The 25064-nt window shown below is 59.3% G+C and overlaps 1 protein-coding gene across 1 annotated transcript in view; it reads right to left on the bottom strand.

The window, feature by feature from the left end:
• Positions 1 to 219: 219 nt before the first annotated feature.
• The window catches only part of LOC142075021 (interleukin-11 receptor subunit alpha-like), a 32715-nt gene continuing 7870 nt past the window's right edge, over positions 220 to 25064 (bottom strand). The window contains exons 2-13 of the mRNA XM_075136011.1: positions 5435 to 5534; positions 4995 to 5055; positions 4593 to 4759; positions 4267 to 4381; positions 3367 to 3399; positions 2789 to 2952; positions 2473 to 2636; positions 2215 to 2356; positions 1638 to 1733; positions 1122 to 1221; positions 351 to 433; positions 220 to 236 (exon numbers count right to left, since the gene is read on the bottom strand). Of these exons, the coding sequence (XP_074992112.1) occupies positions 220 to 236; positions 351 to 433; positions 1122 to 1221; positions 1638 to 1733; positions 2215 to 2356; positions 2473 to 2636; positions 2789 to 2952; positions 3367 to 3399; positions 4267 to 4381; positions 4593 to 4759; positions 4995 to 5055; positions 5435 to 5534 (1242 nt within the window). The remainder of the gene's footprint in view (positions 237 to 350; positions 434 to 1121; positions 1222 to 1637; positions 1734 to 2214; positions 2357 to 2472; positions 2637 to 2788; positions 2953 to 3366; positions 3400 to 4266; positions 4382 to 4592; positions 4760 to 4994; positions 5056 to 5434; positions 5535 to 25064) is intronic.

The following is a 25064-nucleotide window of genomic DNA, read 5'->3' on the forward strand; positions in this document are numbered from 1 at the left end:
GCCTCCAGCCAGGTCCTGGCAGGCACGGGCAGCCCAAAGCTCCTGGGAGCAGAGCCTCTCTCCTTAGGGTCCATCCCGCACCCCCAGGGTGCTGGGGGCTCTGGCAATGTCTACGGCTGTGGGGCGATCCGGGAGGCGTGGGCCCTGGGGGGCCAGCAGTGGCGTCAAGTCCCATGCATGGGCGAGCGGGTGCAGGGAGCGGGGTTCAGCCGGGACTCACTACAGGATCTGAGCCTCTGCCGAGAGAGAGGGCAGGGGGTCAGAGGGGGCACAGCCCTGCCTGCCCCCTTCCCCGGGGCAGCAGCGGATGAAGCCCCCCCTGCCCTGTGCCCCCCTGCACCCTGACTCACTTGGCAGCACCTTCAAGTGTGTGGCAGCAACCAAGAAGTTGTGGGGTTTTGTCTTGTCCTTGCCGTGTTTCCTTACCCAGAGCCTGGGGACAGAGCAGCGGTGGCTGAGGACCCTGAGCAGCCCCCCTGGGCACTGGGACTGCCTGCGGCCCTGGCGATCCAGCTCTGCATCCCCATCCAGCTGTGCCCAGCTGCTCCAGCGGGTCAGCTCCAGGGCTACAGCAGGAGCCAGTCATGAGATCGGGCAGGGCTGGGATGGGGACAGGGACTGACAGCAGAGCCACAGCATGGCAGGGAGAGCCCAGCAATGGCAGGACGAGAGGGGACCCGGGGACAGGGTCAGCTGGGCAGTGCCCGGGGACAGGACTCCCAGGGGGCAAAGGCATATGGAGGGGTCTCTGCGCTGACCCTGGAGCAGGAGAATCCCCAGGAAGGCAGGAGGCTTTGGGGAGACATTAGTAGCAGCAGTGTCTTTGGGGGATACAGAGAAAAGTCCCATGGATGTGGGCTCCTCAGGAAGACCCCAGGCAGGCTGGGCAGTGCTGTGGCTGGTGGGGTGTGCTGGGAAGAGGTGTTGATGTGGGGGGGAACATCCGTGCCAAGGGGGCAATGGGAGCACGAACCACCTTATGGGGCTGGCGTCAAGTCTGTTTGGGCAGGGACCCCAGAGCAGGGTTGGGGGGATATGGGGCACCCCATGCTGGGGGCTCAGGGGCCAGAGTGGGATGGGGACAGGCAGTCACGCAGACCCCCCCCCAAAATCCAACCTACCAGACGAGGATGGTGATGATGAGAATGGCAGCCAGGACGAAGGCGGCGAAGATCCCGAGGGACACCAGGATGGCCACCTTCTCCAGGGAGTCGCTGTGGTCTGGGATAGAGAGACTGTCACAGCCAAGGGATGCCACAGCCCCTGGCACCCAGTGGGGACCCTGCAGCCAGGGCAGGCTAGTACAGGGGTGGACCCTGTCCTCCTTTGGGGCCTGCTCCCACCCTGGAGAGTTGCTGGATCCCAGTACCTCCATCGTGCCCTGTAGCCCTGGATGCCCCAGAGAGAGGAAAAGAAGGGACTTGCTGGCTCCACCCAGAGATGGCTCTGGCCACACCCCCTGCAGGCCCCGAGGGGTTCAGGACCCTATTGCAGGCTCCTGGACACCCCAGCACCCCAGACACACACAGGCATGGGGCAAGAAACCCTTCCCATTACTCTCAGCCACATGTGTGCCCAGGCAGGCAGCTGCCTGCGGGCAGTCCCCCCTCCTGCCTACCACCCCCAGCTCTACTCACTGATGGGCTCAGGGTTGGGAGCCTGCGAGGACTCCTCAGCCAGGCTCTCCAGGCTGGCGTCTGTAGTGGTTTCTTCACTTGCTGCGGTGGCTGGGTCTGGAAGGACAGAGAGGTTGGGAATCACTCACTCAAAAACATGGTCTGCATCCCAGGGACCCACAGAGAGGAGCAAGGAAGGGTGCCCCTATGCCCCAGGGGTCCCGCGAGCCCAAGGGTGCCCCCAGGGTGCTAGTGGTGCTCTGGGGAGCCCTGTTCTGCCCCAAGGCTGTGGGGGGCCATCCCCAAATAGCAGCAGCACGGCTGCAGCCTGCCGTGGGGATGGGAGCCGCTTTGCCCCCTTGCAGCTCTGCCGTCCACCATGGGGCCAGTTTTTGGACGGTGCATGGGACCAGCTTTTTGGGTCAACTTTAAGGGATCCCAGGAGCTGGGGCTTGCTCTGGGTGATATTTGGGGGGGTGGGTGCCATGGGGAAGGGGCTGGAGAGGGGCAGCCTGGGGTGCTGGAGGGGCTTTGGGGAGGGATGGTGCAACCTGGTAGGGCTGCTGGGGGCTGCAGCCTGAGCCCCCCTTCCTGGCACCTCTGACTGGCGTTGCCCGGGCCTCGGTGCTCCACTCGCTCCAGTTCCCTGCATCCAGGAAATCCTTGGCGCTGACTTGGACCACGTGCTCCAGCCCAGCGAAGGCATCCGTGATCACCTCGGACAGGTTCACTGTCTCCACCTGTGCCGGGCAGAGGGGAGCCATGGGGCAGGAGGGTGCACCCCTCACTGCCCTCCCCCAGCCCCGTGCCCATCCCATTCCCATGCCAGCTTTGCCTTCCCTCGCCCACCACTTACCACGGACCAGGAGCGGTGGATGACGGGACGGTACTGGAGCCGAAACCTGAGCTGGAAGTGGGGCTCCTTGGGCCAGGAAGAGGGGTACTTCCAGCTCACGTGGAGCCGTCGCGGGGCTAGGGGGATGGGCTCCACCACCAAGCCCTCCGGAGGGTCTGGCTTAACTGTGCGGGAGAGGACAGGGAGCCCCTGTCATGCCAGACCACCACGCAGAGGGGCGCTGGGCTCCCTGCCACCACCTGGGGCTGGATGCCCGGGGAATGAATGGACAGGGGGACGGATGGATGGATGGATGGACGGATGGATGGGGACTTACTGATGGCCTGCATGGTGACGTCGAGGAGGCGGAAGCTGGAGCCCAGCGGGTTCACCTCAGTGATGTTCAGGCGGTAGGAGCTCCAGAACTCTGACCCATGGATAGTGCAGGAGCCGGGGCAGGCCGGATCCTGCAGGCATGGCCCCACATGCCCATTCTTGTTCCTGAAGATGGGGAGGTGGGGTGGTGACATGTCCCCCTCACCCGCCATGCATAGTTTCCTGGTGCTGACAAGGAGGTGCCATGCAGGGAGCCCCCTGTGCCAAGAGCCCGGTGGAGGAGGCAGCCTCTGTTACAGCTCGGGCAGGGTCCGGGCAGCTGCCCTCATCTCCCCAGAGCCCAGCATGTCCCTCCAAGCACGACCGAAGGGACCCCCATCCCATCCTAGCCCCACAGTCTCTGCTGCAAAGGTACCTCCCTGGGGCAAACCTTTCTCCCAGGCCCCCAGGCTTGGGGAGCCGGTTCCCCCATGGGGACACCCAGCCCTCGCCTCAGGGACCCCGCTGAGGACAGCGGCAGAGCCTTTGGGATGGGGGCCAGTCCCCAGGGCACAGGACCGGAGTGGGAGCCAGTCCTACCTCCGCTTCTCTTCGCCTGTCAGTGATTTCTTCCTGCCGCAGAGAGAGACGGAAAAGCAGACAGTGAGGATGGGGGATGGCATGAAGCCAACTCCACCATGACCCAGAGGAGGGACAGAAGTCTCCACCCGGGTCCTGGGGGGCTGCTCTGCTGCACCCCACTCCCACATTGATGCACACGGGTGACATGGCACGGGGGCTGGAGCTAAAACCGTGCCCAGCTCCGCCAGTGAGCAGCCTGGCAGCAGGAGCCAGGGGCTGGGGGTCCCAGGGGAACGAGATGGCAAGGTGCCCAGAAGGGTCCTCCACGGAGGACATCCCTCACCAGTCTGGAGCTTCATCGCGCAGCAGCAGCAAAGGCATGGGGACGTTGATAAAAGCAGCTCCCCGGCAGCTGGCTTCGCCTTCACCCTACGGCCCCCAAACATCCCTGCTTCCCACCGCCAGCTCCCTGCTGAGCCCCCAGCCCCCGGCTCCTGCGGCTTTCAGCAGGGCTGTGCTTTACAGGCTCCAGCTGACTTCAAAGCAGGCCGCTAATTTGGCCTGCTGGGATAATTAGAAGCAGCGATGCTTCCCAGGCTCCTTTCATCCCAAAGCATGCAAAGTGCTTGGCAGCTTGCAGGTGACCTGCTTCTCTTTTATAGCCCCTCTGGTGCTGGCAGAGCTGTCGGCAGGGAGGAAGCCTGCCTGTCCCAGCCCCCCAACACTGCTGGGGGGCCACCCTTGGAGCAAGCAAATCCTCGGTGCCCCGCTTGCCCCGAAACGAAACCTGCTCCAGGGCGCAGCGTGGTCCTTGGGGCAGGAGGTTGGATGACCAGCAGGATTTGGGGGCTATCCTTGGCTGGGACGCAGGGCTCACCCCATAACCCCCCCAGCCCATTCCCTGTAGGGATACATCACCTGTAGGTGGTGATGTATCTGGTGGGGAGGAAGGTCTCCAGGCTGGAGGTCCAGGAGCAGGAGAAGTTCTCGTAGTTGGACGCTCTGCAGGACACAAAGGGGACCCCCGGCAGGTCTGGGGTCCAGGACAGGCAACTGTCAGCAAGGGGTCCCCTGTCCTGCAGCCCAGCCAGCACACAGGGATCCGTGTGTCACTGCAAAGTCCCCTCTTGGCAAGCCCCTGCCAGGGGTACGGGCAGTGCCAAACCCCCCCCAGCTGCCATCGCTGGCCCGTCCCACTGGGGCCGCATGCCCCCTGCACCCCAGCCCGTGGACACACTACTCACGCCCCAGCTGCAGGGACACGGCGTGCAGGAGGCCACCATCCTCGCTGTGGCAACTGTAGGTCCCTGCAGCGGCCAAGCCGGTGCATGGCAGCACCAGCCCTCCCTGCTGAATGGCCGAGCCCTCTGGCAGCGCCGCGGCACCCGCCCGTCTCCATTGCACCGGCAAGCTGGGGAGGAGAAACCGGGCAGGCAGCATTAGAGGACAGAGACGGCGGGGCCACCCCAGCCACACGCGGGGCCATGCAAGCCGGGGGAGAGGGGACAGGGCAGTGCGCTGACGCCGAGAGAAGGGGCTCAGCTGGGGACAGGGACAGCGAGTTTGCTCCTGTCCCATTTTTTTGGAGCTCAGCCTGTAAACCATCCCATCGGATAAATCCCTTGGTGTGCATGGAAAATACCTACCCGGCGTGGGCACCGGTGCACGACAAGGTCACATCCGTCCCCACCTGGCCATACTGCACACCTGGAAGGACACACACACCCCCAGACAGGTGTCAGCACCTCGTGCCACCCCGTGCCAGGGCTGGGTGTCAAGGTGAGCAGCTTGGGGCTATACGTCTCTGGAGAGCTGGGTGCTGGCTGCGGGGTCTTGCTTCACACAGGTACTACCATGGGGGACTGGGAAAGACTGGTCCCAGTTGGGGCTGGGCAATGGGCAGCTGCAGGGGGGGGGCTGGCCAGAGGACACACGTTGCTGTGGGGCTGTGTTTCAGGTACGCCCTGACTCTGGTAGGTCTGTGCCTGCTTGGGGGGAATGGGGTGCTCCCAGGATCCCCACGCCAGGAGGGTCATGCCTTACTGGGATGTGGGGGGCTATGCGGGGGGCTGGGGGGGGGGCTCACCTTCCTCTCCCCAGCCCTCGGGGATGGCGAGGGAGGCTGATGCCAGGGCTGCTGCAAGGAACATCATCACCCTGCCCAGGCCTGGGATGGGACTGCGCATCTGGAGGAGGCAGAGCAGGGAAGGAGAGGGCATTATCCCCTGCAATGGGGTGGCCAGCGGGCGCCACAAACCAGAGCATCCTTGCAGGACCACACACCCCGCATCTCCCCCTCGTCTCATCCCATCCCGCTGGGGACAGCATGGGGACCGTGCCGCCGGGACCCCAGCTGGGACAGCTGACAGGGTCTGTGCCACTGTCACAGTCGGTCCCTGGCTGCTGAGGAGTCCCCGTGCCTGGAGGGGGGACACGAAGGGCAAACACTGACCAGGAGCTTGGGGCTGCGTGGGCTGGCGGGATTAAGGGCTCTTTGCCATTGCAGTCCTGTGCCAGGAGCCCTGGCTGGCTCCCAGCCCTGTGAGAAAACTGGGGTGATCCAGAGACCTGCGCTGATGCAGCTGGAGTGGGAAGGGACTGAGGAGAAATTCTGGCCTGTTTTTATGTGGCAGGAGACATTGATTAGATCTGAACAAGCTCACGCAGCCAGGGAGAGCAGGTCTGTGAGAGCTCAGACCGCACCGAGAGCAGGGCTGGCTGGGGGTCCTGCATCACTGCACATCCCTGCACCCGTTGCAGGGCTGGTCTGTGCAGGTCTGTGCCCTTCTGGGCTGTTTGGGGTCTCTGGGCCCAGGGAGAACGGCCCTGAAATCCCTTCCTTCCACTCAGAGACCACCAGTGAGGGGGATGCTGAGGCAGGATGTGCACCCAGCTCTCCATGGGTCAACCCCAGCCACAGACCCGGGCCTCTCTACCACAGCACAGCCAGAATCGCCATTTGTGCCAGCCAGCATTGCCCTGTCCGTGCCAGCCAGCATCGCCCTGTCCGTGCCAGCCAGCATCGCCCTGTCTGTGCCAGCCAGCATTGCTCTTAAGGCATCCATTCCAGCCTGCATCGTCCTGCACATATCAGCCAGCGTCACCCTGTCCATCCCAGCCAGCATCACCCTGTCTGTGCCAGCCAGCATTGCTCCAGGGCACCCATCCTGGCCAACATCACGCCATCCATCCGTCTCAGCAGCATCACACTGTCCCTATCAGCCAGACCCACCTGGCCCCAGCAGGCACAGACAGCTGAAAAGACCTGAAAGACCCCCTGCCCACCCCTCACAAATGGGCAGGCCTGCTTATTTACGCCCATATTGCCAGGCTCTGCTCCTGGCTGCAGGTGGGCAGGGGTTGAGGACACAGGAGGCAGCGAGCTCCCTGCCAGCCCCAAGCGCAGGCTGCAGCTTGTGGGCTTAAATCTGCGTCCCCCTGAGTCACATGGGTTCGACAGCCAAGGGGGGATGCTCAGGGAAGGGATGCTCCAGCCCTGGAAAGGTTCCCCGGAGCAGCTGCCGGTTTCTCTCCTGCGGGAAGGCTGCTGGCCCTGAGCCTGGTGTGCCACAGGCACCCACAGACCAAACTGTATGGCAAAGGAAACGAGAGCCACGAGGAGATGCGTTGCAACCCAGCGAGTGCAGGGGGGAAGGCGCGCAGCACCCTGCATCAGCCCCATCCTGAACATACCAGGCAGCCTCAAACACAAGCCCCAAATGTAAATAATTTCATGTGACTTTTCCTACCAAACCACCTATAGAAACGTTCCCAAGAAACATCAGTTAAAAGGTCTCTGCCAAAACTATGCTGGTAATTAACTGGGAACATTCAGCCTGAAAGTAAAATATTTTGGTGATGGAAAAAAAAAAACAGACTTAAAATACACTTAAAGGCAGCAACCAAAAATAACTCCAAACACCACGTGGGCCAGAGTTAAGGGGATAATGCTGGGGGGGGGGTCAGGGGGAAGGGAGAGTGTGTTAGTGTGGACAGAGAGAAATAGTTTTAAAATAAAATAATTTCTTTTCCTGACCGCCCTGGGTTTTTGTGGAAACGCTGTGGAGGGTGAAGGCAGAGCTGCTGCACCCATTGCCCACCGTGCCCCTCTGTGGCAGGGGGATACGCTCTGGGTGCTGGCTCACTGGTGACATGAGCTTGTCAGGTCTCAGGGCCGCTGACTGGTTCAAGACCAGCCTGGAAAAATGACCCTGCAGCCACGATGCTCAAAGGCATCTTTCCCTGCACGGACAAGGGAAGAGCTGGGGGCATGATATGATTTGCAGCCAGCTGCTGCTAATGCCCCCAGGGAACGGTGCAAGCTCTGCCTGTCCAGCCTGGCTGCGGGTGGTAATGCCCACAAACCCAGAGGCACCCCAGACCCCTACATGGTGGCAGAAGGCGTCTCTGTAGACCCCATCCCCAGCCACATCCCAACCCCTGGTCTCCATGGCGATCCCCCAGTGGTCCCCCACCGCTCACCCTGAGGGCCACCCCGTATCCTCCCACCCTTTAGCACCCTCCGTCCCAGGGACCCCCAGCACTCCCCATCCTCACCCCAGCACCCCATGAGCTCCCCTGTCTCAGACGGGCTCTTTTGGGCAGCTTCCCACCTCTGCCAGCACAGTGTGGGGGAAGGCAGCACCGAGCCCCCCCAGACACACACGTTGGCTTAATAAACGACCTGCCTGAGCACTGCTGAAACCTAGCCACAGCTGAACACCACCACAGAGAGAAGAAACAGGGCAAGCCCTTCCTTGCCTGCCCGAAGGCCACAAACAAAAGGAGAAGGAGCCACAGAGAGGGGGAAGACCCGGAGCCTTCACCTGCCCTGGGTGCGGTGGCGTGGCAGGGGGCCAGGCACTCAGGGCCAGGCAGAGCTGCAAAACAGCCTGCCCAGAAAGGATCCCCTTACTTTCCGCAACCAAACTCCCTGGCCGAGGAGAAAACAGGCATGCAAATGAACTCACACGCACGTGCATTGCCAGGCCACCTTCCTTAGTGGCTCTGCACCCCCATGGACAGGCACACAGGCGGAGAAAGCATCCCTCTATGCTTGCATCCGCAGTGACATATCCTGGGGATGGGGAGTCCTGGCACAGTGGCCCTGGAGCTGAGCCGGGGCAGAGGGAACAATCGGAGCTTTTCTTCCTCCCCACATGCTGATCCCGGGCCGAGAGGCATCTGCCACCTGCCCAGGGCTGGGTGACCTCCCATGGCCATGGCCAGGGCAGTGGGACCAATCCCAGCCTGGGGCTGTGGCTTGGCCCCGGCAGGGAGGGCAGCGGTGCCGGACTCTGCACCCCCGACACAGGATGCTCTCATCACTAGCATGGCCGGGGTGACTGGGCTGTGTGTGGCACCCACAGGTGTGAGCCAGAAATACAAGGTGCCACCCTCCATCCCGCACTGATCTCTGTCCTGCTGGGCATCATTTTAGCCCATCCAAAGGTTTTTGGGGAGATGCGGGAAGAAATCCTGCTATTGAGCCCCTTCCTGCATCCAAACCAAAATGCCGTGAGCCAAAACATCCCCCCATCCCCCCAAATCACAGCCATGTGCACTGGCACTGATGCCAACGCACGGCCGCTCTGTGCCATGCCCTGCCGTGGCCTGGCAAAGCCTGGCACAGAGTCCTGGAGGAGGCCAACTTTTCCTTGCACTCAGTGCTTTGAAAGACAGTGGGTTTTGGTTTTTTTTTGCTTTGCTTCATTTTAAGTCACTCTTCAAAGAGAATGAGCCGCATGCAGAGCCAGGGGTGGCAGGGGACACACACACAGATGATACCATGCCGGGGGGCTGAAGATGGCAGGGGAGAGACATGGGATGCTCCCCACTGAGCACAGAAATCTGGGGTGCCTCCTAACCTCTCCCCGGGGTGGTCGGGGGCAGTATCGCTGCAATGGAGATGTGGCAAATAAAACAACCCAAGAGCACTCGGCAGCTCTGCCCGCCGCATGCTGGGCCCTGCCAGAGTCACCCACCTGCAAAAAGCCGCTCTGCAACGGGCAACATCTGACGCTGGCTGGCTCTAATGCCCTGGACATGGCATCATGCTGCACTCCTGCCCCTGAGCTGGTGGAGCATCCCTGGCCCCGCACCCCAGACCCTCCTCTTTGCCAGTGCCCGCTGTGGGAAACCCGTCCCGTGGCCAAGGGTGGTGGCGTTTCGAAGCAGCAGGAATTTCCTTCTTCTTGCTTTCCTGTGGGGTTGGGAGTGCAGTGCCCTGCTAACCCCCTCTCCTCCTGGCAGCCCTGCAGAAACGCTGTGCCCTGCTCCGAGGAGCTGCGGCATAGCCTAAGCCCATCACCGTGGCCACTGCTCTGCCCAGAAACCTGGCAGCATCCCACCCCTGCATCATCAGTAGCCTCCATCCCCGCTGACACTGCACACCTCGGCACCGTCCTCTCTTCAGATGCGAGTGAAAGGCCGGAGGGTTTTGTACCCAACAGCGTGGCTAGACCTGGAGGTGGCACAAACCCATGGCACCAGCTGGGAATTGCATCAACATGCACCTTTGGGGTGGGGGGAGCATCAACCCCACTGCTGGGTCGGTCCCCTGCAACCAGCCACCCCTGTCCCCTAAATCCCACTGGGTGCCTGGAGAAAGCCCAGCAATAGGTGCCGGTGGGGAGGGAGGTGTGTCCCCCACCACCTCCGGGTGACAAGCCCCCAGGACTGCTGGCAGTGCCCGGGGGCACCTCCTCGCCCACCCTGGGCACTGACGGGGTGATGCTCCCCGAGGCCAAGAGGAGAGCCCCACTCGCTGTCCCCAGCCCCTCCGGTGCCTTGGGGACCTCAAAAAGGGCTGCTTTCCTCTGCACCCCTTCGGTGGGGTGCTGAGCACCCATGGGCCCCCATGCCTGCTGGGCTGGGCTGAGCTGAGCCGGCACACACACATGCACACCTGCACCCACTGCGACCTCAGCACCCGCTGCTGGAATTACCCCAACTAAACCAGTAAAACCAGTCACAGCCTTTCCCTGTGAGGCCGGTGCAGTCCAATAACCCCCTTGCAGCCTGAATGCGGGGCTAAACCCCAAGCAGCCCATGTGCGGGGCTACATCCAGTACAGTCCCAGTGTGGGGCTTAACCCAGTGCAGCCCAAACATGGGATTAAACCCTGATCATCCCAGGAGTGGGATTAAATCCAGCACACTCCAAACTTGGGGTTAAATCCAGTGCAGTCCAAATGCGGGGTTAAACCCAGCTCAGCCCAGGAGTGGGGTTAAACCCAGCAAAGTCCAAATGTGGGGCTAGACCCAGTGCAGCCCAAATGTGGGGCTAAACCCAGTGCAGCCCAAATGTGGGGTTATGCAGCCCAAATGTGGGGTTAAACCCAGTATAGCCCAGGAGTGGGGTTAACCCCAGTCAAGCCCAAATGTGGAGTTAAACCCAGCTCAGCCCAAACACAGGGTTAACCCCAGCACCGCCCAGGGAACTGGTTCATCTCCACAGCCAGGCACAAGGCAAATCCCCATCCAACCCAGACAAACCCTCCCCCCCATCCCCTGGCGATCAGCCCCGCTGGTGTCCAAACCCGAGCGCAAACACCCCCCATACCCTGAGGGTCACCTCTCTTCCACGGGGCTGGTGGACGCTAGCGGGACCCAGTGTTGAGGGGCCAGGGGGCTGGGAAACTCCCACCCCAACACCCCAATTTCTACCCAACACTGCCCCAGCCCACAGGAAGGAGAAGTCTCTGGCTCCCAGTTGTAACTGGAAGCATCGGCAAGGGCCAAACAGCGAGGGCTCTGTTAGCAGCCAGCAGTCCTGATGCCCCGCCAGCTGGCAGCGTTGCATTCAGAGGGGGGAGAGAAGGGGTTCCCCCTCTCCCTGTTCCCATTCCCATGCTCCCCTCCCCCGAAGCCACATGCTGGAGAAATTCCTAAAAATAATCTCCCAGCTGTAAAGAAACCCACCAACGCTGCAGCTGGAGTCACGGGGGGCTGCATCCCCACTGTCCTCGGCATAAGGTTGCAGGATGGGGATGGGCACGGCAGAACCTGTGCCGGATCCGGGGACATGGGTGGGACCCGCCGACAGGGAGTTGGGCCACCCTGTGATTAGAGTAGGGCAGGAAAGGCTTTTCCTGTCCCAGGAGTGTTTGGGATTTGGGATATTTTTTTGCTCCCAGGCTCAGCCCAGCCCGACAGAGGTTTCAGTGAACCCAAAGCTCCTGGCATGACGGGGCAGCTGGGCACCAGCCTGCACCCCAGCATTTCACCCCCCCCCAGCAGCATCTGCACCCCCCAGAACAAACCTCCCCAGAAGTTGGCCCTGGAGCTGTGATAGAAGAGCATATGCATCCATATATGTAGGGCATGGACATATATATGTACATATATGTGAGCGACCCACACAAGCCCAGCTCCTCCCAATGCTCCCGATGAACTGGAGCCAGGAAGCCCAGGCAGGAGAGGGGCCCCGCAGCATCCTCCTCCTGCCTGGTGCTCCCCCCATCCTTCCCCATGCCCCAAAGCTGGCCAGTGCCTGGGAGCCATCGGGCTCAGCTCCATCCCCAAGGCATGAAGGCGCCCGGGTCAGCCAAAACGCTGCAGGGCCACAAGGCCAAAATTAACAGCTTGCCATACCGAGGCACAAACGCTCCCCAGCTAGCAATTTGCTGTCACTCCTTTTGCAAAACAAAATCCCTTTTGGGCCGGAGAGGGATTTCAGGTGTCATTAAGGGCCACCTGGGTGGCCAAATAAAGCCACCACAAAAGGGTGGCCCATTAACCCTTTGCAGCCCACTGGTGGTGTCCCTGCGTGGGGGGAGGATGGCAGCTGTGGACCCCCGGCAATGTGCAATGTGGGGATGATGGTGCCGGGCTCTGGCGCCCAGTGGGACAACCGTGGCTCATCTTCTCCAAGCTTGGAGGCAACCCTGCCTGCTTTGCTAAGGGGAGGCAGCCCAGGGGATGCAGCAGGGTACGAGGCACGTGGCAGGGCTGGAGGCTGGGGAAACACCTTGCTGCGGCAGCATCCGTGCCCCTTGCCTTGCGCCAGGTCAATTGGACAGCAGCCCCCAAGCCAAAAGGAGAGGTGTAGAAGCGGCAAGAAGTGAGCAAAAGCTGGGGCAGAAGCCCACTGCTGAGGCTGGGGGCTGCAGAGCAGGGCCAGGGGCCAGGCCCTGCCTGAGTTGAGAAGGTTGGAAAAACACCATCTGGCTTGTTTTCTGCTGGGGGAAAATAAAAAAACAACCAAGTTCTCATGAAAGATTAAGTGCAAACATATCCGGGGGGGGGGAAAGCAGGGCAACATGGTGAGTGTGCTGACACATCTCCTTCCACGATGCTGGAGAGACGGCCCGGCCTCGCTCAGGGCCAGCTCTGTTTACAGGCTCCTATTGTCTCTTTTTTTCCTTTTGGGGTTCCCCCCCCCAATGTTATAGTTCAAAGTAAACAAAAGCAAGCAGCCTCTCACTCCAAACATTTCAGCCATCCCAAACTTTCTCCGGAGAGGGGCTGCCCATGGAATTTTCCTTGTCCAAAAGAATTTTGAAATGTTCCCGTTGCAGCCTGCTCTGACTGGAGGCCAAGGCAGCTCCGAAATCCTTCACAAAACACTAGAGCTGCCCTCTGCACAGCCCCAGCTCCGGTCAGAGGCACCCAGGTCCCTTCACCAGGACCAGCAGCCACTGCATCCCAAACCCCCCCCATGCATGGGGAAACCCTCCAGCCTGGCATACTTGCCAGAGGAGGATGGAGGCATGTCCCAGCCTGTACAATCCCCCCAGCCCATCACCTGAAGGGAGTCAGCAGGTCCTGGTGAGGCCAGATCCTGCTTTTTCTATTTTAAACTGCCGCTACAGTTACTATTGCCCCAAGACAGCAATGCTGGTGCAAAGGGCTTGGGTGCATCGGGGGGCAGCAGGGCAAGCTCACACACAGCAGCATCCCCTTTGTAGGCCTCTCCACTCTGCCAGCTGGGGCGATGGAGGGTGAAGCATCTGCCAGAGCTCCTTGGAGAAGCGGCTGACAGCACCCCGGGCACCGGGAGGGCAGTTTGCAGCAGTGATGCTTGCTCGGTGCCTGCCTGCTCACTGCTTGGGCAGACAGAGCAGGAGGGGATGCCGTGCTGCAGCCATCCCTGGGGATGGAGGGGGGGCACAGCGCTGTCCCCTGCATGTCCCTGGCAGATGGCACATGGAGGGGAGGAGGAAATGTCCTCCAGGATGAGCTGTGGCGCTGGGTGCCACCCAAGGGTGCTGCCCCTCCCTGGCCCACATCGCATGGTCAGGGTGTGCACCCCAGTCCCTGTTCAGCATCGGGCTTTAAACCCAAGAAGAAGAGGTGGGACTCCAACGTGGGCAAGCAGAGACCCCCAAGAGCTCCCTTGGCTCCGGCTAGGCACAGACGTGGTGTGGGACCCACCAGACCCCAGCGTGGGGGTGCTGGCACTGCTCAGCCCACCAGCAATGGGGTGGCCCCTGAAACAACCGCAGGGAGAAAAGCCCAGCCAAAAAGCTCCACAAGAAAGCCAGCAGTCACAGGAACAAGCACCCGAAGCTCAGCCCAGTGTGGATTTGGCTGTCAATGCAAGCCATTGTGGTGGCCTGGCACGTTGATGTCCCCTGCTCGTTTTCCCAAACGGTCCCTGGATGGGTGTCACCAGGTAGGTGGTCCTGCAGCCTGACACACACTCGGACACGCTGGGGAGCCTCCGTGTTCTCCCTTCCCGGGCATGCACAGGATGAGGCTCTGCCGGGCACCCCTGCAGCCACCTGCTGCCCCGCCACCTCTGCACCATCTCCCCACGCCGCCTCGCCAGGCTCTACTCCTGCGCAGAGGCTGCTCGAAGGCTTGGTGTGGGAGCGGTCCTACCCCCCCCTACCCTGAGTAGCCCCCTCCTGTATAAAGGGGCCAGGCAGCAGCTGTGCAGGGAGCAGAGCCCCCAGCACGGCAGATGGGGTCTGTAGGGCAAGGCTCCCCCAGGTGTGTTTGCCTTGGCCAGGGCTCAAGCCTGTCTAATTAGAGCTGTAGAAAACATATATTAAAAAAAACAAAGGGGGGGAAATATAATCCTCTCCCCCGTGCTGGGGCCCAGGGTTTGGCCAGGGTTTCTCGGCAGGCCAAGCACAGGCGATACAGGCTCCACTGGCAGTGGCCCAGGGAGGGAGGGGTGTTTGTGGATATTAAAATGCAGTCATAAAGCAGAATGAAAGGGCAGCCTTGTTTCAGAACGAGTCTCCCAGGCTTTCCCCTCTCCCGGCATGCTCAGCACCTGGCCAGCAGTGTGAGCGGCTCCCCCTTCCCGCAGCCCCCCCAGCCACCCCCGGCTCGCCCAAGGATCGGGGTGCTGCCGGCGAGACCCCAACCCTTACAGGGTGAAGCCCAGCGCCTTCGGGTGGGAGCAGATTTGGAAGCCCACCCCCTGCAGCCACCTGCACTGGGTAAAAATTTCAGCTGGTGCTTCTGGAAAACCCACCCCTGCACATCCCTTCCTCCATGCCCCTGGAGCTCCCTGCCTTCCCCTGCCCGCTGCCCTGCCTGTGTGCAGGCAAGGCTGCCGGGCCCCAGCTGCTTGGTGGCAGCCACATGGCAGCACCGCCGGTATTTCACCACCTGGCCTCTCCCTGCCTCCCCACCGGAGGCAGAACAAGCCAGCCAGTGTTTCAGCCAGGGTTTAAAATTAGCCCTGGGCACCCGACACCCCCGGCGCCCATGCAGAGCAAGGGGCCATTGGCAGCGTCCCCACTCCGGTGGCTCCTCAGCACCCTGGGGTCTCCCCCCATCCCCAGGGACCTGCAAACCTCCACAGAAGCCCTCTCCTTGGGACATCTCCCCAAATCCATCCCTGAAACGGGATGCTGCCTCCCCACAGCATCTCCTCTGCCTCCGTGCTGCCGTGCCCAGCCCCAAAAAGCCGCAGCCTTTTTGGTCAGGGAGCAGCTGCGGGCATCAGCCCGGCAAAGGTGGCCCTGTCCCGGCCCCATCTGCTCAGCTGGAGATGCCCGGCACACATCTGGCTTCGCCACTGCCCTCTGTCCCCTCTCCAGGCAGCAGTGAGGAGGGGGATGGTGGGCTGTGAGCCCAGAAGCCCCTCCATCCATCCCTCCCTCCATCCCTCTGCCTTTTCCCTGGCAGCATCCCAAAAGCACAGGCTCACCGAGCTCCCTGTCCCCACGGCTCACGGGGACCCCAGGCACACCCCGTCCCCAGCTGCAGCCCAAATGACTAATACCCCAGCAAGTGAGCCGGGTGCCGCTGGGGTGAGCAGGGCCCATCCCTTGGCCGCACTCCCTTCCCGCGGCAGTGAAATCACGGCTGGAGAAAGCATGGGGGGGGAGCTGCCGGGTCTGTCCCCTGCCACTTCCCAGCGAGGATGCTCATTCCCTGCCCACTGGCTGGCAGACCCTGCTCTTCAAACCCCGCATCCCAACAGAGGGATGCTCTGGGCACGCAACCTGCAAAAGAGCCACACATCCCATCTCCTCCTCCTCCTCGCTCCAGACCCTGTAGCAGCATCCCAGCCATGGGAACGGCTGCGGTATGCAGAAATGTGGCAGCAAGCCCCAGGTGCTCGTAAAAGTACTCCTGGGGAGCGGGCAGGAACCTCTAACCTCCCTCTAACCTCTCTCATAGCAGTGCAAACCTGCCAGGGCCTGGGGGGGGGAATTGGGGGTGGTGGGGGGACCACTGACACCCCCCACGGCAGAGCAAACTGGCTGTGTTTTCATGGAAGAAGCCGGCGGCTCTCACGGGCTGGAAACACCCCTGGGCAGCACCGGAGGGGATGGTGAGGGACGGGCCACCACCACTTGCCTCTGACCTGGCACACGGCACGTGCCGGTTGCGACGGGGGTGACTAATGCAGCTCTTTAAACACCTCCGCTGGCACGGGAGTGTGGTGCCGGGTTAGGGTTTAATTATCTGCCTTCCTCCACAGCCCGCGCTCTCCTCTTGCTGAACTGCCGTGGGGACCCCAGGGACAGCGCAGCTGGCACCAAGTGAGCAGGGCCGTGGTGGGGAGCTGTCCGGGAGCATGCCAAGGCTGCACCTGGGGGCTATAAAAAGCAAGGCTGCGGTATGCAGCAAGGCACTGAGAGAGGGGAATAAAATAAAATAAGCTGGTGGATGAGTCGGGCACTCGCTTCTGGGCCAGGGCTGGCCCCGGCGCTGCCCCCCATCATCCCTTCCCCGCTCCCTTCCTGGCTGACAGCCTGGGGACATCCCGGTGAGGCTGGGGCAGAGCAGAGAGCTGAGATTTGGCAAAGGATGGAGAATGTAGGGCTGGGATGGCGGGTGATGGAGGAGGGTCAAAGCTGGGAGGATGATCGCCGGCTCCAGCACACAGGCTCCTGCCCTGGATGGAGGCATTGCAGCCACCCCTCGCCCAGCCCGGAGATGCCAGATCCGGGCACCCAGCCTCCTAGCAGCTTGTACCAGAGGATTAACCATGCCCTGATTTACAGCTGGAGGTGCCTTTGCCAGGGGCTGGTGCACCAACAGCGAGAGTGGGTGCTCCAGCATCACCCAGCACCCCCTGGCACCCTGGTCCCAGCAGGAGACCTCACCCGGAGGGGACAGCAATGGCACAAGTTGGGGGCGGACAGGGCTCCCCTTGGGCCAGCAGGAGCTCCTTGCTCAGGGCTGCATGCCGTGTTTGCACAAGCCTGAGCGGGGGAAGGTCAGATTAATTTGAAACCTGAATAAAGAAGGGGAGAAGGCAATGCCAGAGCTCACCCTTCCCAGTGAGGATGCCTAGCAGCAGGGCACAGCACCTGCGGCATGGCCATGCCCAGCCTGGGTACCAGTGGGGCTCAGCCCCAGGGCTCAGACCGCACCAGGAGAGCCGGGAGAGACCCAAATCCCAAATCTCAAGCCCAGGGGCCTCCCCTTTCCACAAGGAGCTCCCAACTGAGTCAGTGCTGGCAGCAGGGAGAGCAGCTCCCGCTCGCCTTTGCAAAACCCCTCCAGGCTCCACAGGGAAGCACCCACCCTGGGACCCCCGTCCCACCGGGGACGGCACCAGGGCTCGCATGTCCCCCAGCCACAGCGCACAACATTGGTCTTGGGAAACAACCAGGAAGGAAAAAAAAAATGTTTGTGGGTTGTCCTGGTTCCGGCTGGGACAGAGTTAACTTTCTTCCCAGTAGCTTGGGGGTGTGCTGTGGTTTCGGTTTAGTGTGAAAGGAGCGTTGATGGCCCATTGATGTTTTGGCTGTTGCTGGGTGATGCTTGCACCGGGGAGGGGGGAGCACAGCCGGGGTGGTGGACCCAGCTGGCCAATGGGGTATTCTATACCATGTGACATCATGCTCAGTATAAAAACCAGGTGTGTGGAGGAGGCTCGCCCCCGTTCGTGACAAGCGGTCAGCGGTCGGTGAGCGGTTGTGTTGTGCATTGCCTGCTTTGTGTATTCTGTTATTGTTGTTGTTCTCATTGTTATTATTACTGTTCTACTTAGTTTTATTTCAATCATGAAACTGTTTTTATCTCAACCCAGGAGCTTTTGTGCCCTCCCGATTCTCTCCCCCATCCCACCGGAGTGGGGGGTGAGCGAGCGGCTGCGTGGGGTTTATTTTTGCTGGCTGGGGTTAAACCACGACAGTCCTTTTTGGCGCCCAACGTGGGGCACGAAGGGTTGAGATAACGACAGATTAATTAGAGCATATTAAGGAATTTATATCTGGTAAAATATTAATTTGTTCTGCACCATGCTCTTGTTTTTACTGTACCTGTTAAAAATGGGAGTTGGGTTTTGTAGTCTGTTGTGCTCTGCCGTGATTAATGATGTTTTGCCTGGGAGATTTGTTACTAAAACGCTGGCATTGGGGGTTATTTGGTATTTGGGATTCATAATGAAGCCATTTCTGTATTTCGGGTACCACCTCATGGAGACCATTAGCAATTATACCTTTTCCTTTGAGAGATTTTTTATGGAGGAAATGGAGAATGGCACCCTCGTTACCTTCCTCTGTGATGTCATCGCCTTTGTTAAAATAACTTGCCAGTACCTTGAACATCCCTGGGTAGTTAAGATACATCTATTGGTACTCCTTGGGAATATTGTTGTGGTTTTATCCAAGGTTAGTAAGCAATTTAAGAATGTCATCCAGAGATCTGCCCCAAGGCTGGATAGTTATGAGTGGCAGGGTGAGTGGGATAGCATGGGCACATGCCTGGGACGGTGGGCACCCCCAGTGTTCTGGAACTTTACCCCTGAGCAAGTGCAGAACCCTGAAAAATTAGTAGAATATTTGGAAAAAGTATGCTGTCACCCTGGCCATTCTAGGGAGACGCAAATCACTACAATGTGCTGGGGCCTGGCCCACGCCTACCGAGCCCTGTTTAACACCACTCAGAACCCCCAAGGGGAAGGAAACATCTCTGCAGCTGATGACAAAGCAACAGGCCCTGTGGTTACCCCACCCCCCACAGCAGGCAGGGCAGCTACTCCGCCCCCTGCGACAGAGAACCAACCCATGCCAGTATCAGTCGCCCCTATACAAAAAAGAAAATGCACAAGAAAATCAGCTCATCTAGTAAGGGATGAAGATGAACCAGGGCCATCACGAGAACAGGAGGAGGAGGAGGCAGAACCCGTAAATGAGATGGTGACCACCCGATCCCTATCTCTGGGTGAGCTGCGAGATATGCGAAAAGACTTCAGCCGTCGTCCAGGCAAGCACATTGTCACCTGGCTGCTCCGATGCTGGGATAATGGGGCCAGTACCCTGGAATTAGAGGGTAGGGAAGCCAAGCAGCTGGGATCCCTTTCTAGGGAAGGGGGCATTGACAAAGCGATTGGACAAGGGGCACAAGTCCTCAGCTTCTGGAGGCGACTCCTGTCAGGTGTGAAGGAAAGGTATCCCTTCAAGGAAGATGTTATATGTCACCCAGGCAACTGGACCACCATGGAGAGAGGTATCCAGTACCTGAGGGAATTAGCCATGCTGGAGGTGATTTAGGATGACCTGAACAACGAGCAGTTATCCAAAGACCCAGATGAAGTCAAATGCACCCGACCCATGTGGCGGAAGTTTGTACGGAGCGCACCAGCGTCACATGCAAACTCATTGGCAATAATGACCTGGAGAGATGGAGAGGAACAAACAGTGGATGAACTGGCTGGCCAACTCCGGCAATATGAAGAAAGTCTCTCTTCCTCCCTACGGGCCTGTGTCTCTGCTGTGGAGAAACTGTCTCAGGAGGTCCAGCAAATCAAAGAGGATATGTCCTGCTCCCCACCTGCACGGGCCAGTGTCTCAGCCATTAGGAGCAAGCGTCCCTCTGCTCAAGAGAGGAGACATGGTGGGTACACACCCTGGGGCACCCTGTGGTTTTACCTGCGTGACCACGGAGAGGACATGAGGAAGTGGGATGGAAAACCTACCTCAGTCCTACAGGCACGGGTACATGAGTTGCAAGGGAAAACAACCCCAAAAGGGGGTTCTTCCAGGAAAACTGCTGCTCCAGTCTCCAGGGAGCAGCTCCCCAGACAGAGTAGAAGGGCTGATTGCACTTCCGACCTTAACAAAGGGACTTCTGATTCATACTTACAAGAAGTGGATAGTGAATATGATGACCAGGACTAGAGGGGCCCTGCCTCCAGCCAGGTGGAGGAAAGGGACAACCGGGTTTACTGGACTGTGTGGATTCGATGGCCTGGCACATCAGGCCCACAGGAGTAGAAGGCTCTCGTAGACAGCGGTGCACAGTGTACCCTGATGCCATCAAGCTATAAAGGGGCAGAACCCATTTGTATTTCTGGAGTGACAGGGGGATCCCAAGAGTTAACTGTATTGGAGGCCGAAGTGAGCCTAACCGGGAACGAGTGGCAGAAGCACCCCATTGTGACTGGCCCAGAGGCTCCGTGCATCCTTGGCATAGACTACCTCAGGAGAGGGTATGTCAAGGACCCAAAAGGGTACTGGTGGGCTTTTGGTATAGCTGCCCTGGAGATGGAGGAAATTAAACAGCTGTCTACCTTGCCCGGTCTCTCGGAGGATGCTTCTGTTGTGGGGTTGTTGAAGGTCCAAGAACAACAGGTACCAATCGCTACCACAACAGTGCACCGGCGGCAATACCGCACCAACCGAGACTCCCTGATCCCCATCCATAAGCTGATTCATCGACTGGAGAGGCAAGGAGTGATCAGCAAGACTCGCTCACCCTTTAACAGTCCCATATGGCCAGTGCGAAAGTCCAATGGAGAGTGGAGACTAACAGTAGACTACCGTGGCCTGAACGAAGTCACGCCGCCTCTGAGTGCTGCCGTGCCAGACATGCTAGAACTCCAATACGAACTGGAGTCAAAGGCAGCCAAGTGGTACGCCACCAATGATATCGCTAATGCATTCTTCTCCATCCCTTTGGCGGCAGAGTGCAGGCCACAGTTTGCTTTCACTTGGAGGGGCGTCCAGTACACCTGGAACCGACTGCCCCAGGGGTGGAAACACAGCCCTACCATTTGCCATGGACTGATCTACACCGCACTGGAACAGGATGTGGCTCCGGAAGACCTGCAATACATTGATGACATCATCGTATGGGGCAACACAGCAGAAGAAGTTTTTGAGAAAGGGGAGAGAATAGTCCAAATCCTTCTGAAGGCCGGCTTTACAATAAAATGAAGTAAGGTCAAGGGACCTGCACAGGAGATCCAGTTTTTAGGAATAAAATGGCAAGATGGATGTCATCAGATCCCAACAGATGTGATCAATAAAATAACAGCCATGTCCCCACCAACTAGCAAAAAGGAAACACAAGCTTTCTTAGGTGTTATCTATCACGTGACCAGGAAGAAAAATGATTTCAAATGGGGCCCTGAGCAACAACAAGCCTTTGAACAAATTAAACAGGAGATAGTTCATGCAGTAGCCCTTGGGCCAGTCCGGGCAGGACAAGATGTGAAGAATGTGCTCTACACCGCAGCTGGGGAGAATGGCCCTACCTGGAGCCTCTGGCAGAAAGCACCAGGGGAGACTCGAGGTCGACCCTTAGGGTTCTGGAGTCGGGGATACAGAGGATCCGAGGCCCGCTACACTCCAACTGAGAAGGAGATATTGGCAGCATATGAAGGGGTTCGAGCTGCTTCGGAAGTGGTTGGTACTGAAGCACAGCTCTTCCTGGCACCCCGACTGCCGGTGCTGGGCTGGATGTTCAAAGGGAGGGTCCCCTCTACACATCATGCAACCGATGCTACGTGGAGTAAGTGGGTCGCACTGATCACACAACGGGCCCAAATAGGAAACCCCAGTCGCCCAGGAATCTTGGAGGTGATCACGAACTGGCCAGAAGGCAAAGATTTTGGAATATCCCCAGAGGAGGAGGTGACACGTGCTGAAGAGGCCCCACCATATAACAAACTACCAGAAAACGAGAAGCAATATGCCCTGTTCACTGATGGGTCCTGTCGCCTTGTGGGAAAGCATCGGAGATGGAAAGCTGCTGTATGGAGTCCTATACGCCAAGTTGCATTGTGCATCGCCTGCTTTGTGTATTCTGTTATTGTTGTTGGTATCATTGTTATTATTACTGTTCTACTTAGTTTTATTTCAATCATTAAACTGTTTTTATCTCAACCCGGGACCTTTCCTACTTGTGCCCTCCCGATTCTCTCCCCCATCCCACCGGAGTGGGGGGTGAGCGAGCAGCTGTGTGGGGTTTATTTTTGCTGGCTGGGGTTAAACTACGACAGGGTTAAGAGGAAAAAAAAAAAAGTTGGGGTTTTTTGTGCCAAAACAAAAATGAAAACCAAAACATTTTGTTCTAAATGATAGGCCTTGTTTAGTTTTCAGTGGTTTTACTTTTTTAAAATGGTTCAAGTTAAACTGAGCTAATTTTGGCTTCCAAACATTACCTTGGGGTAGAGAATAAAAGAAAATTTAAAAAAATAAAATAAAATCAAAACATCTCATTTGGAAAATTTCAGAGCGAAATGCCATGGCTTTTCCAGCCCTGGGAGAGCTGCAGCCTGGCGCTGAACCCAGCCTCAGCTCACAACATGCACTAGCCTCTTCAAAACAGCCTTTTTTTCCAGCAAATAAAGCATCTGCATGAGATAACCCCCCCGGACTGTGTTGGTGGGCATCTGGGAGAGCTCGTGCCCCGGTGCCCGGCTGCCATCAGAGATGTCCTCTCCGCCTGTGCCAGTCCCCAGGCCCTGCTGGGGCACGGAGAGACCCCGCTGCAGCCAGCAGCTGTGTGCGCTCGAGCCGAATCTGAGCCGCTCTCCAAAACTCCTCTTTAAATGTCTTTTCTATTAGGTCAGCATTCCTGCGACGCCCGGGGAAGGTGGTTACAGCTGGCAGCCCGGCACACAGGCTCCTCAGTGCTGGCTGCTGGCTCTCCATCAGCAAGCAGCCTGCCCACGCTATTAAATTACTGAGAAAAATGGATCGTTTCACCAAAAATTAGGTGCGGGAACCTCTCGTGCAGTGGCAAGGCAAGAGGGTAATTGGAAATTCATAGAGCTGGCCGCAAAAGCTGCTTCTGGCTCCGCTCCACCCTCCTCTGGTTGCTGCGAGGGATGATGGAGAGGCGTTTGTTGCATCCCTGAAACGCTGCTGCCGCCGGAGACTCAGCGGCCACACCACTGACAGCGCTGCTGAGGTCCCCTGTGCGCCCCAGGAGGGTTAAATGCTGCTGCAGGGTCCCTCCGCCCTTGGTAGATGGGGAAAATAAATGAAAAAAAGCACTCAGGAACCTTTTCAGGTGCTGGAGGAAACAAATCCTCTGTGCATGGCTGGACTTGCTCACTATTAACCACCTGGCTGGGGACATGTCTCACAGGGACATTGGTTGGGGACGCAGCAGGACATGCTGCCCCAGCACCTGTCTTGCTCTTCCAGCTGCACCCCAGGGGTGAAAACTGAGATGATCTACCCCACAGACCTTGCCTCGCTTACATCCTTCACCCATCCCAGGCGCAGCGCAAGCACTGCTGCGGATCCATCCAAGCCCGGGCATCTCAGCATCCTCCTCCCAGATAGCTCTGAGTCTGAACCTCAGCACCTTGCCAGCCGAGCGGAGCCCTCCGAGGCATCTCCGGGGCAAACCGCCCGGCTGTTGGAGCTGCCAGAGAGCCCAGCTGCAGCCTCTGGTTGGGAAGGAGGGATGGGGATGTGCAGCAGACCAAGAGCTGTGTCAACAGGATGCTCCCAGAGACCAGCCCCTCCGGAGTTCATGCCAGCTGCTCCCTGCGCGGTCGTGGGCAACAGGGTGGGGGCCGCATCCTGCTCGCTGCATGCACCACCTGCCCCCATCACTGCGGGGAGTGGGAACGTGGCAGCCATGGAGCCCGAGGCACTGAGTTGTTTTTTGGGTGCTGGGGGTGCAATGACCCCAGGCATGGCACCGGCTAGAGAGGGGGAACAGAGCCAGGCACAGGATCGGGGACACGGAGGGAAAAGGGATGCTTCCCCAGGTGCAGCCACGCTCCAGCCATAAAGCTGCAAAACTCAAAGCTGGGACAGGGCGGAGTGGCCTTGGGGGAGCTACGAAACAGCCCCCCAGGAGCCTGGCAGGAGCTAAAACAAAAATCAAAAGCAGCCAAAGCACTGAGGAACCCCCTGGGGTTGCGTGTTGGCCCTTGCAAGACAAGGATGGAGCAATAGCTGGTCGGGTCCACCAGTTCCTCCTAAGCCTTGGGGCCTCAGGCAAAACTCATGGAAAGCAAAGGAAAGGCTCCTGCAGACCTCCCCAGGGGCTCAGGGCTGGCCCTGGCTCTGCAAGAAAGTCTGGGAAGATGCCAGCTGGCCCGGGCACCCTGCGTGACAGCAGCTTTCGCAAAGCCAAGTCGGGCCACCGTGGCCGAGCCAGCCCCGGAGGACCTTTGCAGGGCTGTTGCAGCACAGCTGTCAGGAGCTCTGTTGCAACGCTGGCATGGCGCTGGGCCGGCCCTCAACAGAGACCCCACATGATGGCACTTTTGGGTTTTTCCTAGCTACTTTTGCAGGAAGATGAGAGCTGAATCATGCCTTTCACAGTGTTATTGAATTCAAGCACTGATGCCCACGCCAACCTTCATCAAAGAGGGGCTGGCGAGGGTCCCAGCTCCAGCTGCGGCTATCGGTCTGGCCAGGACGAAGCGCGCGGGGGTTTTGGTCCCAAAGGAAGGGGCTGGTGAAAGCACAGGAAGGCAAAGGAAATGGCTGGACAGGCATCGCCACGCCAGCCCACGGGGACGTGTTCCAGGGGCGCCGTGCCAACCCACTGCCTCCCACGTGCTCTTCTGCGGGGACATCCAAACCCCTTAGGGCTGCCAGCAGGATGGTAGGCAGCAGCCCCAAGCCCTGTTCGGGGCTCCCCAAAGTGGGACGGGACTCGGAGGCAGTCCCTTTCTGCCAAAGTCTGAAGACACCCCCCCCAAGTTGCCGCAGAGACAATGCTCCCATGAAGCTGGCAGCTTCTCCCTTCCCCTTTTCCCCTTGGTGCATCTCCAGCGTCAGCTTTTCAACAAGGCTTGGCATCCCTTGTTTTCACTTTAGGAGGTGGGGTAAACCAGAAGATGCCCAAACGACCTTCTTTCCACCATCAGGTCTCCGGCTTCAGGGAGTGCCTGAGCCTGTCACTGGTACAGGAGGGCAGCAGAGACAATGCCTGTGTGCGCTGTGACCAGGTGGATGATCTGCTCAGCCTGGTGGCAGAGCTGAAGGAGGAAGTGGAGAGGTTAAGGAGTATCAGGGAGTGTGAGAGGGAGATAGATTGGTGGAGCCGCACCCTGCCGTCCCTGAGGCAAGGGCAGCACATGGAGGCTCCGCAAGA

The sequence above is a fragment of the Calonectris borealis genome, chromosome W (genome assembly GCF_964195595.1).
Source record: "Calonectris borealis chromosome W, bCalBor7.hap1.2, whole genome shotgun sequence".
NCBI classification, from domain to species: domain Eukaryota; kingdom Metazoa; phylum Chordata; class Aves; order Procellariiformes; family Procellariidae; genus Calonectris; species Calonectris borealis.